This window comes from Odocoileus virginianus, chromosome 2 (assembly GCF_023699985.2).
Source record: "Odocoileus virginianus isolate 20LAN1187 ecotype Illinois chromosome 2, Ovbor_1.2, whole genome shotgun sequence".
NCBI classification, from domain to species: domain Eukaryota; kingdom Metazoa; phylum Chordata; class Mammalia; order Artiodactyla; family Cervidae; genus Odocoileus; species Odocoileus virginianus.
Window position 1 is genome coordinate 88,752,657 of NC_069675.1, and position 14,593 is coordinate 88,767,249.

The window sequence follows — 14,593 nt, forward strand, 5'->3', positions numbered from 1 at the left end:
GTCTGGAGAATCCCACGGACAGAGGAGCCTGGAGGGCTACAGTCCATGAGGTCACAAAGAGTCAGACATGACTGAAGCAACTTGGCACACACACACATGGATGGTGAATACATAGCTCACTTGCTACAACCTCCTCCCATTCCATATCCATGGCAGACATAGCTAATCTATCACAGAGCATTTTACTCACTGGGATTCAGCAGAGGCCTTGAACCATTCTCAAATTAACATTACTAGGCAGCCACTCTTTTTTTTTTCCCCCATTTATTTTTATTAGTTGGAGGCTAATTACTTTACATCATTGCAGTGGTTTTTGTCATACATTGAAATGAATTAGCCATGGATTTACATGTATTCCCCATCCCGATCCCCCCTCCCACCTCCCTCTCCACCCGATCCCTCTGGGTCTTCCCAGTGCACCAGGCCCAAGCACTTGTCTCATGTACCCAACCTGGGCTGGTGATCTGTTTCACCCTAGATAATGTACATGTTTCGATGCTGTTCTCTTGAAACATCCCACCCTCGCCTTCTCCCAGAGTCCACAAGTCTGTTCTATACATCTGAGTTTCTCTTTCTGTTTTGCATATAGGGTTATCGTTACCATCTTTCTAAATTCCATATATATGTGTTAGTATACTGTAATGGTCTTTATCTTTCTGGCTTACTTCGCTCTGTATAATGGGCTCCCATTTCATCCACCTCATTAGAACTGATTCAAATGAATTCTTTTTAGTGGCTGAGTAATATTCCATGGTGTATATGTACCACAGCTTCCTCATCCATTCGTCTGCTGATGGGCATCTAGGTTGCTTCCATGTCCTGGCTATTATAAACAGTGCTGTGATGAACATTGGGGTGCACGTGTCTCTTTCAGATCTGGTTTCCTCGGTGTGTATGCCCAGAAGTGGGATTGCTGGGTCATATGGCAGTTCTATTTCCAGCTTTTTAAGAAATCTCCACATTGTTTTCCATAGTGGCTGTACTAGTTTGCATTCCCACCAACAGTGTAAGAGGGTTCCCTTTTCTCCACACCCTCTCCAGCATTTATTGCTTGTAGACTTTTGGATAGCAGCCATCCTGACTGGCGTATAATGGTACCTCATTGTGGGTTTGATTTGCATTTCTCTGATAATGAGTGATGTTGAGCATCTTTTCATGGGTTTTTTTTTGCCATCTGTATGTCTTCCTTGGAGAAATGTCTGTTTAGTTCTTTGGCCCGTTTTTTGATTGGGTCATTTATTTTTCTGGAGTTGAGCTGGAGGAGTTGCTTGTATATTTTTGAGATTAATCCTTTGTCTGTTGCTTTGTTTGCTATTATTTTCTCCCAATCTGAGGGCTGTCTTTTCACCTTGCTTATAGTTTCCTTTGTTGTGCAAAAGCTTTTAAGTTTCATTAGGTCCCATTTGTTTATTTTTGCTTTTATTTCTAATATTCTGGGATGTGGGTCATAGAGGATCCTGCTGTGATTTATGTCGGAGAGTGTTTTGCCTATGTTCTCCTCTAGGAGTTTTATAGTTTCTGGTCTTACATTTAGATCTTTAATCCATTTTGAGTTTATTTTTGTATATGGTGTTAGAAAGTGTTCTAGTTTCATTCTTTTACAGGTGGTTGACCAGTTTTCCCAGCACCACTTGTTAAAGAGGTTGTCTTTTTTTCCATTGTATATCCTTGCCTCCTTTGTCGAAGATAAGGTGACCATAGGTTCGTGGATTTATCTCTGGGCTTTCTATTCTGTTCCATTGATCTATATTTCTGTCTTTGTGCCAGTACCATACTGTCTTGATGACTGTGGCTTTGTAGTATAGCCTGAAGTCAGGCAGGTTGATTCCTCCAATTCCATTCTTCTTTCTCAAGGTTACTTTGGCCATTCGAGGTTTTTTGTATTTCCATAGAAATTGTGAAATTATTTGTTCTAGTTCTGTGAAAAATACTGTTGGTAGTTTGATAGGGATTGCATTGAATCTATAGATTGCTTTGGGTAGTATAGCCATTTTGACAATACTGATTCTTCCAATCCATGAACACGGTATATTTCTCCATCTGTTTGTGTCCTCTTTGATTTCTTTCATCAGTGTTTTATAGTTTTCTATGTATAGGTCTTTTGTTTCTTTAGGTAGCTATACTCCTAAGTATTTTATTCTTTTTGTTGCAATGGTGAATGGTATTGTTTCCTTAATTTCTCTTTCTGTTTTCTCATTGTTAGTGTATAGGAATGCAAGAGATTTCTGTGTGTTAATTTTATATCCTGCAACTTTACTGTATTCGTTGATTAGCTCTAGTAATTTTCTGGTAGAGTCTTTAGGGTTTTCTATGTAGAGGATCATGTCATCTGCAAACAGCAAGAGTTTCACTTCTTCTTTTCCTATCTGGATTCCTTTTACTTCTTTTTCTTCCCTGATTGTAGGCAGCCACTCTTAATTAAGTGGTGGTGGCATAAGAGGTGAAACCTATTTGTTGTTCTGGGGATGAGAGAATGAGATGTCATGAAGAGTAAGTGAGGCTGGGGAGTTAGTTAGCCAAGAGCCAGGCTGGGAAATCGCTTTTGATGATGGAGTTGGTGATTATAATCTCTTGGGGAAAGAGAAAAGTTTCTGTGCTTCTAATGTGAAATATCAGAAAAGTTTCAGTGCTCTGGAAACTGTCTCTTTGCAGCCTGGTCTTGTCTATGACCTTGTTAACAAGGCCCAGGAGAAATTCTGTTTGAGAATTCCCTAGCTACCCTGCTTTGGTCCTAATTAGCCACTCAGGGAAGTTTGTGGTTTAATTAAGAAACATCTATAGTTAAAAGTTTGGCTTCTCCTAACTGAGCGGTGATTAGGAATTAAGCAGGGTCTGTCCATGGAAACGTAGTGTTTAGCCATCACCAATTCAAAACCATAGGGACAGAGGTCCTTTCTCAGGCTCATCTATCTGCCTCACTTCCCAATCAGATAAGCTGGGCCTATCTGGGTCTGCCCTGGAATTACACTTGGAACTGCGGCACCAGGTTGGAGGATGGGTATGGCATGGCTGTAGACATCCCTTGTAATTAATTTCCTTTGTGTTGAAGGAGACCTACAGTTATAAGAGAGAACTGGTGAAAGCCTTGAGGCAAAAGTGTGTCTGATGGGTGTGACGAATAATAAAAGGGCAAAAGGACTGGACTGAATGAGCAGGAAGAGGCAGGAGATGAGGCCAAACTGATCAGAGAACCAGTTCATGTAGGACCTTGTAGACCACTGTGAAGATTCTCGCTTTAGCGCTACGTCAACTCTGTCAGTATTTTGTTGTCAATGCATTTTCATTTTACTTAAGAAATGTTTCTCTAGCCCAAGGCCTAAAATATGACTATCTTTATTTTTTGCAATGTTTTATTTTTAATATGAAGTCTTATTACACATAAAGTACAATTTATATACAATAAAATTTATCCATGTTAACTATTTTGTCTATGAGTTTAGACAATTGTATTCTGTTTTGTAGCAATTACAATCAAGACAGAGAACATTTTCAGCACCCTGGACATTTCTCTTGCCCCTCTGTAGTAATTTTTTTTCTCCCACTCCCAGCTCCAGGCAAACACTGATCTGATTTCCTGTCTACCCCACCTCCAGAAAAAATGTCATATAAATAGGATCATACAGTATGTAGCTTTTTAGTTTGTTTATTTAGCTTCTTTCACTTTGCATACTGCTTTTGAGTTTCATCCACGTTGTTGTATCATCATAGTTCTTTCCTTTTTAGTTCAGTATCATTTCTTGTGTAGATATACCATTATTTGTTGATCCATTCATCAGTTCCTAGACTGTCTTAGATTTTGGCTAGTATGAATAAAGATGCTACAAAACATTGGCATACATTTCTTTGTGTGAGCACATTTTTCATCTCTTTTGGAGTACCTAGGAGTGGGATTTCTGGGTTACATGGTAGGGGTATGTTAAACCTTTTAAGAAACTGTCAAATCATTTAAATCAACTGTTCCATTTTGCAATGAATGAGATTTCCAGATGCCTAGGACTTGGTATCGTCAGTCTTTAAAATTTTAGCCATTTTAGTGGATGTGCAGTGACATCTCATTGTGGTTTTAATTTGCATTTCCCTAGTGACTATGAATGACTACGGATGACTATAATCCTAAAGGAAATTAGTCCTGAATATTCATTGGAAGGACTGATGCTGAAGCTGAAGCTCCAATACTATGGTCACCTGATGCAAAGAACTGACTCATTGGGAAAAGACCGTGATACTGGGAAAGATTGAAGGTGGGAGGATAGGGGATGATAGAGGATGAGATGACTGGACAGGGAAGCCTGGTGTGTTGCATGCAGTCCATGGGTTGCAAACAGTCAGACATGACTGAGTGACTGAGCTGAACTGAGTGATTAATGGGGGCTTCCCAGGTGGCGATAGTGGTAAAGAGCCCACTTGCCAATGCAGGAGACATAAAGAGACTTGGGTTTGATCCCTGAGTCAGGAAGATCCCCTGGAGAAAGGAATGGCAACCCACTCCAGTATTCTTGCCTGGAGAATCCCTTGGATAGAGGAGCCTGGAAGGCTATAGTCCATGGGTTGTAAAGAGTTGGATACGACTGAAGTGACTTAGTTAGCATGCACGCAGTGACTAATGAAGTTGAACACCTTTTCATAAGCTTATCTTTTATCTATACGTCTTCTTGGGTTAACTGTCCAGATCTTTTGTCCATTGTTTTATTGAGTTGTCCATTGTTGAATTGAGTTGTCTTAATTTTGAGATTTCCATATCCTGGATATGAGTTCTTATCACATGTCTGTTTTTATCTTTTCTCCTCACCTGTGACTGTCCTCACATTCCCTAAAGAGTATCTTTCAATTAGCAGAAGTTGTAAATTTTAGTGAAACTGATTTATCAATTTTTTTCTATTATGTTTTGTGCTCTCTGTCTCTAATTGAAAAAAGTGTTGCGAATCCAAGTTTACAAACTCTTTTCTATGTTTTCTTCAAGAAGTTTTTTTGTAGATTTAACTTTTAAATTTAAGCTATGTCAAATTAATTTTTGTACAGTGGTGTAAGGATTCAGCCTTTTTTTTTTTTTTTTCTTGGCATATGGATATTCATTTGTTTCAGCAGCAACTGTTCGGGGGAAAAAAATTACACTTTCTCTCTGGAATTGCTGTGACACTTTTGCCAAAAGTCAGTTGCCTATATAGGTGTGGATCCATTTCTGAATTTTCTGATCCATTGATCTATAAAACCAATAGCACACCGCTCCGGTTCGCGGTACCTCCGCACGCCGCACCCGCCAAACTTGATGTGACTCTCACCGCCACGCCGCCCCACACCCCCGGAGCGCACCGCTCACCGTGCCCCCTCCCCACTTCCTCTCCCGGCCCGCTCAGAGCTAGCCCTCAGCACCCCCTTCCCCTCGCCAACCCCAGCACCATGAGCAGCCTGAAGCCCGACGGTGAGCACAGCGCTGGCGCGGCACGGGCTCCGGCGGCACCCTGGAGGAGGACGAGGTCAGGACGCTGTTGGTCAGTGGGTTCCCTGTGGATATTAAACCCAGACAACTCTACCTGCTCTTCAGGGCTTTCAAGGGGTAGGGTCCTTGATCAAGCTCACATCAGGACAGCCTGTTGGTTTTGTGGTCTTTGTCGGGCAGGAGCCGCAGCCGCCAAGAACGCACTGAAAGGTATTCTCTTTGATGCTGAAAACCCGCAGACTTTGAGGCTAGAGTTTGCCAAAGCCAACACTAAGATGGCCAAGAACAAGCTAAAGTGAAAGTCGCTCAGTCGTGTCCGACTCTGCGACCCCATGGACTATACAGTCCATGGAATTCTCCAGGCCAGAATACTGGAGTGGGTAGCCGTTCCCTTTTGCAGGGGATCTTCCCAACCTAGGGATCAGATCCAGGTCTCCCGAATTGCAGGCGTATTCGTTACCAGCGGAACCACAAGGGAAGCCGACGAGCTAAAGGGAAGAACAAGTGAATGGCTACACCAAATCCTACCAACGCCCACCCCACCCTCGGAGCACACTTCATCGCAGTGGACACCTATAACCCGATGGGGGCCCTCTGATCCCCGCATCCCCAGAGGCCTGGGCCCCCTACCCTCTGTACACCGTGGAGCTGACCCCAGCCATCTCACATACTGCCATTCACCTACCCAGCCGCCACGGCTGCTGCTGCCGCCCTGCATGCTCAGGTGCGCTGGTTCAGTTCAGTTCAGTTCAGTCTCTCAGTTGTGTCCCACTCTTTGCGACCCCACGGACTGCAGCACGCCAGGCTTCCCTGTCCATCCCAACTCCTGGAGTTTACTCAAACTCATGTCCATTGAGTCGGTGAAGCCATCCAACCATCTCATCCTCCGTCATCCCTTTCTTCTCTGGCCTTCAATCTTTCCCAGCATCAGGGTCTTTTCCCAGTGAGTCAGGTGGCCAAAGTATTGGAGCTTCAGCTTCAGCATCAGTCCTTCCAATGAATATTCAGGACTGATTTCCTTTAGGATGGACTGGTTGTATCTCCTTGCAGTCCAAGGGACTCTCAGGAGTCTCCTCCAACACCACAGTTCAAAAGCACCAGGTGTGCTGGTACCTGTCCTCCAACACCACCCAACCAGGACGGAAATATCGGCACTTCTGTTAGCTCTTCGCCCTTGTCACCACAGCTCGAGGCCACCGCCCCATACTGGAGGAAGCCACCCTGAGCTCGCCCTGCCCGCAGGTGGCCCTGCGGAGCTGCTGCTGCTGCTGCCATCCAAAGACGGAATTTTAAGCCTGACTCAGTGGTCTCTTTTTCTTCCTCTCTTCCTCCTCAGCCCTGTCCTGCCCCCCAGCCTCTCTCCAAGGCCTCAGGGCTGGATTCCCGGGGCTTCTTGCTGGGAGGGCTCCTTGGGGACTGAGCAAGGCCCAACCTCCCAAATCTGCTTCCGTAACCCCACCTCAAGACCCTGAGGTGTTTAATTTTGAATGTTTTCTGGCATGAATTAAGACACTTAAAACTTGTGTGTATGTGAGTGCACAGTTTGTTCTCACATTGCTTCACCATGGCAACAAGGCCTGGCCACTGAGGGCTCATCATTCCGGGTCCCTCTCCCCACCCCTCTGCCCCACACCCACCTGGCTTCATTGAGGACCAAGCCCCGTAGCCAGTTCTGCTTGACGGCTGGCACTCCACCACCAGCACCACCCACTCACTTCCAGGCTGAACAGGAAGGACCACCCAGCTAAGACAGAGCATTTTCCTGGTCATTTCAAATCAGGGGCCTCTGCTTCTTTCTCCTCAGATGGGCCAACAACTGTTAAGAAAATCCTTTCTCTGCTCATTTTGCTTACCTCTCTCCCCACCCCTGCCATGGCTCCTCAGTCTTTACAAACTTGAAATCAACCAAGAAAGTGAAAGTATTTTTGTACCCTGTGTAACAAAATATTTATGCACCAGGAAAGAGGAGAGTGAAAAGGCTGGCTTAAAACTCAACATTCAAAAAACTAAGATCATGGCATCTGGTCCCATCACTTCATGGCAAATAGATGGGAAACAACGGAAACAGTGACAGACTTTATTTTTTGGGCCCCAAAATCACTGCAGATGGTGACTGCAGCCATGAAATTAAAAGATGTTTGCTCCTTGCTATGACCAACCCAGGCAGCATATTAAAAAGCAGAGACATTACTTTGCTGACAAAGGTCCGTCTAGTCAAAGCTATGGTTTTTCCAATAGTCGTGTATGGATGTGAGAGTTGGACCATATGGAAAGCTGAACGCCAAAGAACTGATGCTTTTGAACTGTGGTGCTGGAGAAGACTCTTGAGAGTCCCTTGGACTAGCAAGGAGATCAAACTAGTCCATCCTAAAGGAAATCAGTCCTGAATATTCATTAGGAGGACTGATGCTGAAGCTGAAGCTCCAATACTTTGGCGACCTGATGTGAAGAACTGATTCATTGGAAAAAACCCTGATGCTGGGAAGGACTGAAGGCAGGAGGACAAGGGGGCGACAGAGGATGAGATGGTTGGATGGCATCACCAACTCAATGGATGTGAGTTTGAGGCAGCTCCAGGAGTTGGTGATGGGCAGGGAATTCTGGCAGTGCTGTAGTCCGTGGGGTCACAAAGAGTTGGACACGACTATGACTGAATTGAACTGAACTGAACTGAAAGCTTCGTGTGTGCATGCAATTAATTATTGAAGAGTCCTTGACTGCCTTGTCAGGTAAGTTTAATGTTTTCTTTTGAGGCATGAAGAAGAAAAAGTTTTCCGTTCTTCAGCGGTGAGCCTTAGCATCAGCCCTTAGTTTCAGAAAAGTAAAGAAAAAATTGTGCAATTTTTTGTTTTGTGAGCACATCAGTGCTTTGCTGTTGGCTGCAGCTGTGGCTGTCTTGCCATTTTCAGACTTAGAAGATGAGGTGGCTGTTGTAATTACTGATCCTGTGAGAATGTGAAACTAGACAATATATGAAACACAAAAGAAATCATCCAAAGTAAAAAAAAAAAAAAAGCAAAAACCAATAGCACACTGTCGATTTTTGTAGCTTAGTAAGTCTTGAAGCTAGGTAGTGTGAGTCCCCTCTTTCTTATTTTTTCTCAAATTTATTTTGATTCTTCTAGGCTCTTTGGCATTTCCATATAAATTTTACAATAAATTTTTTAATATCTGTAAAGAAAACTGGTAGAATTAGAGTAACTTTTGGCTTTTAATATTTTTATCTTATTTTGGTATCCCTTATGAGGAAGTAATGGAGAAGGCAATGGCACCCCACTCCAGTACTCTTGCCTGGAAAATCCCATGGACGGAGGAGCCGGGTAGGCTGCAATCCATGGGGTCGCTAAGAGTCGGACACGACTGAGCGACTTCCCTTTCACTTTTCCCTTTCATGTATTGGAGAAGGAAATGGCAACTCACTCCAGTGTTCTTGCCTGGAGAATCCCAGGGACGGGGGAGCCTGGTGGGCTTCCGTCTATGGGTCGCACAGAGTTGGACACGACTGAAGTGACTTAGCAGCAGCAGCAGCATGAGGAAGTAAATTTTAAAAAACTATACTTCTGCTACCCAGAGATGACCATTGTTTTTCCAGTTTGGTGGGTTTTCTTCTCTGACTTAAAAATTATTTATGTTTATAGTAGATCTACTCCTGAAGAGTTTAAGGCAGCTTGGAGGAACATATAAACTACAAGATGGGTAAACTGAAAATAAGGTTAGACAAGCACAAAAGAAGGAATAAACAAGGGTGGGGACATAAAATTGAGCCAGGAATGACTCTGAAAATGCAGATGGTAATGACCCTTGTTATGGGTGAGCCTTAGATTTGGCTCCAAGCCAAAGAATTCAGTCCCAGAATTCACAACCAAAGATAAAAATAAACAGTTGCTTAGATGAAATACTAACATCTGTGTTCTAAGAACAGACACAATGCATGAGCTTTCTTTTAATCAGCTTCAGTTAGAGGTTTTTGGAAATCACATTGGTGCATCAAAATTAATATCAGTAGTGGTTTGGAGACAAAAATAATGCTGTCTAGATGGCACTAACGGTAAAGACTCTACCTGCCAATGCAGAAGACACAAGAATTGTGGGTTCAATCCCTGAGTCGAGAAGACCCCTTGGAGTAGGAAATGGCAAGTATTCTTACCTGGAAAATCCCATGGATAGGGGAGCCTGCTGGGCTACAGTTAATGTAGTTGCAAAGAGTTGGACATGACTGAGTGACTGAGCACACAGACATTTATGTCTCCAGTGATCTGCGTTGATATACACTGGATATCAGATCCGTGAGAAAGTATGGCTCTTATACACGTCATTTGGGCAATCTTCTCCAGATAATTTTTCCTTTAGTTAAACTTTTGATAAACATCAAGTGTCAGTGAGCTCTAAATATTATTTCCTGGTTGGTGCTTCAGCTATGACTGGTTTTTATTATTAGTTGAATATAGATGAGTCTCATTTAGAGTTAGTGATCAAATAACACATTGTAGTGTTGAGAGCAGATTATCGGGCCAGACAGATGTTTTAGATCCTAACCCCATAACTCTACTAACTGTGTAGACATAAGAGAGTTATGACATTTCATCAAATCTCAGGGGTCTAATATGTCTGAAAAGGTTACATGTTCTGTGATTACAACTACATGACATTCAGGAAAAGGCAAAGCCGTAGAGATAGTTGAAAAGATCAATGGCTGCCAGATGGTTTTTTAAAAAATAGTTTTATTTATTTATTTTTGGCGGTCCTGGGTCTTTGTTGCTTCATGAGAACCTGCTCTAGTTGTGGTGAGCGGAGGCTACTCTTCATTGCAGTGAGTGGAGGCTACTCTCACTGTGTTGGCTTCTCTTGTTGTGCACATGCTCTAGGCCTGCGGGCTTCAGTAGTTGTGGCTCCAAGGCGTGTGGAATCTCCCCGGACCAGGGATTGAACTCGTGTTTCCTGCACTGGCAGATGGATTCTATACCACTGCACCACCAGGGAAATCCCAGAGGGTTTCTTATTTTTCCTGGTGGGAGGAAATGAATAGGTGAAATAGAGAGCATTCTTAAGGCAGTGAAACTAGCCTATTACATACCTCATAGAGCTCAAATTGTCATCTCACTACACTGTATTCAATTTTAGTGTTGAAAAATGAGGGCAATTGTTCTCCACGCGACTAAACCAAATTATACTCCTTTGTGCACTGTCATAGACTTTCACTGTTCCCTACACTCAACAATGTTCAGAATTACCAGAAATATTTTTTTCTTATTCATCTGCTGTGTGTAAAATAATATCTCACCCTGGTTGTGAGTTTTCCTAATCACCCCTGAGGGTGAGCAAAAACCATTTTTATAAACAATCTTTCTAAATGATTATGTTTTCTTCTGAATGAGTGGCAATGGCATGTAATTTGACTACTCTGATGAGTCTAAATGCCCATCTTTCTTCAGGGCATAATGGAGAGTGGTCTTCAGGTGTGTGACACTTAAAACAAGTGGCCCCAGGGAAGGTTGGGCAGAGAAGTAAAAAGTGGATCTAAGAGGAGAATCATAACGGAGTCAGTGGGTTTGGGAAGGCAAGTGGGAGGACAGTAGAGATGTCCACTAGGGTGCTGACAGGCTGCTTTTATACTGTAGCAGCAATTGATGGCACACTAGTAAAGAATTGATAGTAAAGAATCTGCCTGCCAGTGAAGGAGATGCAAGACGAAGGTTCGATTCCTGGGTGGGGAAGATCCCTTGCAGGAGGAAATGACTACTCATTCCAATATTCTTGCCTGGAAAATTCCATGGACAGAGGAGCCTGGCGGGTTACAGTCCATGGGGTCAGACACGTTTGAGCAACTGATCACACATGTACAGGGGCAATTAAAGTGGAGTTCTAGCTACTGAGTTCTGACACTTTCTATCTTCTGTGTCTCGCAGAGCCCCTTCTTTTGTCAGGTAGCTATAGAAGTCCTGGTGTAGATGTCATATGTAAATTCAGTTCCAGTACATGGTGTAGTGCCAGTTGCCTCAGATCATCTGAGAAGCTTATGAAAAATCCGTGAGCCTCTCCTCTGTAGATTCTTTTTTAAAAAATTTGTTAATTAATTTTATTTTAAAAAATGTTTATCTGACTGCACTGGGTCTTAGTTGCAGCTTGCAGGATCTTTAATTGCAGCATATGGATCTAGTTCCCTCACCAGGGATGGAACCCAGGCCCCCTGTATTGGGAGTCTTAGTCACTGGACCACCAGGGAATTCCCTCCTCTGTAGATTCTGATTCACCTAGTCTAGGATGAGACCTAGAAGGCCACATCTCCCCATTTCCCAGATTTTTCTGAGTATTTTCCCAGGACTGGCCTCAGAGAATCAGGAGCTGACCCTTGTGTTTTTGTTGCTAGACTCTGATGTGGCCAGAAGTTTTTGCAGATGTCCCAGTCTGGCCAGAAGGAAGGAAACATTGCTGTACCCTGCTCCATTTTGTCAGGCATGGGCACAGAGTCTTCCCCAGGTGGCCAGAGTACAGTAAAGAAAAGGCTGTATCTGTTGACAAACCTAGACACCATATTAAAAAGGAGACATCACTTTTCTGACAAGGGTCCATCTAGTCAGAGCTATGGTTTTTCCTGTAGTCAGGTACGGATGTGAGAGCTGGACCTTAAAGAAGGCTGAGCACCAAAGAATCTATGCTTTTAAACTGTGGTGCTGGAGAAGACTATTGAGAGTCCTTTGGATTGCAAGGAGATCAAACCAGTCAATTCTAAAGGAAATCAGTCCTGAATAATCATTGGAAGGACTGATGCTAAAGCTGAAGCTCCAAAACTTTGGCCACCTGATGGGAAGAGCTGACTCATTGGAAAAGACCCTGATGCTAGGAAGGATTGAAGGCAGGAGGAGAAGGGGATGACAGGACGAGATGGTTGGATGGCATCACTGACTCAAAGAACATGCGTTTGAGCCAACGCTGGGAGATAGAGAAGGACAGGGAAACCTGGCATGTGGTAGTCCATGGGGTCACAAAGAGTCAGACATGACTGAGAGACTTAGCAATAACAAAAGCCTATCGATAATATTTTATTGAAGAATTGCACCATAGAAAGGGGAAGTACACCATAGAAACTACTTCCAAGTACAGCAACAGGTCTTAACTTCTAAGAAATCATCAGGCCAGCTTCTAGCCTGTCTTCAAGTGGACAAAGACATTTCCTGTCCCTAGATGTGGAGGTCTTCTCAACACCTACTACAGTCAGAGCTCAAGTGCTTCTCAAGAGCCCTGAAAGGAGAAGGTTTTCCCCTTACCTGTTTCTAGGTTCCAGATCCTAATGTAATCAGCGATTCTGTGCCGATGACTGATTGAATAAGGAGATATTTGGTCAAGAGAAATTAATGCAGGATATTCATTTTCAGCTGCACTTGAAAGTAGTGAATGACAAAAGAGAATGGGAGGGGGAGATGAGGGCTGGGCATGAAAACTCTGGCCAATTGGGGGGCCCCAATAATGTGGCTTTGATTGGTGGATATATATATATGAATATATATATGAATATATTGTATACTTATATAATTATACTATAAATAAATAAGACTGTAGATTCTAGTCTTGTCAGTCATCTATACCATTTCTAATGGACTCTTGGCTTAGGTGTGCTAACCTTCAGTAGCTTGATGTACACACCAGGAATCATCAGAAGAGAGGGGCCTCATGAGAAGACTCACCCCTGATCATGCCCACAGGAGTGATGCCTAGGACATCCTCCTGCTCATCAGCTTCCTCAGACCCCTCTTCATATCTTTGTTCCTCAGGCTGTAGATAAAAGGGTTCAGCATGGAGGACAGAACTGTGTAGATGACTGTTGCTACTCGGTCCTTGATGGTGTAGGTGGACAGGGGTCGGAAATAAACATAAATAATGCTTCCATAAAAGAGGGTCACCATGGTGACATGGGAACCACAGGTAGAGAAAGCTTTATGTTTCCCGGCAGCCGAAGGGATCTTAAGAACAGCAATGAGGATTCGTAGGTAAGAAATGATAACACATATGAAAGGGCTCACCAGGGTTATCAGTCCTTCAGTATTAATTACAATTTCATTGACAAGTGTGGAGGAGCAGGACAGTTTCAGTAGAGGGTTGATGTCGCAGAGGAAGTGGTGGATGATATTGGAGTCACAAAAGAGAAGACGATTTATCAGGAGAACCAGTAAGAGGGAATGGAGGTGAGAAATGGAGCAGGAGAAGGTCACCAGCAGGGCACAACGTCGGCGGCTCATGGTGGTGACATAGTGGAAGGGGTCACAGATGGCCACATAGCGGTCAATAGCCATGGCTGCCAGGAGGTAACTCTCTGTGTTGGCAAAAGCCAAGAAGAAATACATCTGGGTCATACACTCAGCATAGGAGATGGACTTCTTCTTTGACAGAAAATTCACCAGCATCTTGGGAACTATGGTGGTTGTGTAGCAAACATCAATAAAGGATAAAATGCTAAGGAAAAAATACATGGGTGTCTGGAGCTGAGTGTCAGAGCGGATGGCCAGGATGATAAGCACGTTTCCTGCTATGGTGACTACGTACATGATGAAGAATAGGGCAAAGAGTGGCTTCTGGTCCTCAGGCCGGGAGGAGAGTCCTAGGAGGATGAACTCAGAGACACTGCTGGTTTGGTTAACTCTCTCCATGGTCCTGCATAGGCCAATACATATATTCAAATATATAGTAAAAAAATATATTTTAATTCAACAAATTTCAATTTATTCCTCTCTTTCCTAGGATTCCTATAGAAAGTCCATGATTTTGTCATCCTGTCCACAGTCCACAAAAGTAAGTTGAACAATAAAATTGAACCTGTGTTAAGTGCAAGGACATCAGAGAGTGAGTTTCCTTTCAGAAAGAATTCCAGATAGACTTCAGCAATGCACAACTCTTATTTCCCCACAAATATTTATTAGATTTGCTGAAGTTCATCTCTCTACCATCCTTGCAAACAAAACAAATAAACAAAAAATTAAACAGTGAATCAGGTAAATAAGATAACTGCTGACATAGGCACACAGTGTCAATAGTCACCCTTTCAAAGCCAATATTTTAATTCAAACCTGGTTTGGGAAAAAAAAAAAAAGCTGTATTATAGAGTTGGCCAAAATTTCATTTGGGTTTTTCCATAAGATGGTATGGAAAAACCCAAATGAACTT

General features: G+C 43.2%; 1 protein-coding gene and 1 pseudogene across 1 annotated transcript; one reads left to right on the forward strand and one right to left on the reverse strand.

Moving 5' to 3' along the window:
• Positions 1 to 5,397: 5,397 nt before the first annotated feature.
• Positions 5,398 to 6,601, forward strand: LOC110146653 (RNA-binding protein with multiple splicing 2-like; annotated as a pseudogene).
• Positions 6,602 to 13,146: 6,545 nt separating this feature from the next.
• Positions 13,147 to 14,150, reverse strand: LOC110146654 (olfactory receptor 1L3-like). The gene has a single exon (XM_020907580.2). The coding sequence runs from the start codon at positions 14,077 to 14,079 to the stop codon at positions 13,147 to 13,149; it is 933 nt and encodes a 310-aa protein (XP_020763239.2). The 5' UTR covers positions 14,080 to 14,150.
• Positions 14,151 to 14,593: the final 443 nt, after the last annotated feature.

Excerpts from the sequence above, each read along its gene's own strand:
- LOC110146654 (XM_020907580.2), bottom strand. The coding sequence starts at position 14,079 with ATGGAGAGAGTTAACCAAACCAGCAGTGTCTCTGAGTTCATCCTCCTA.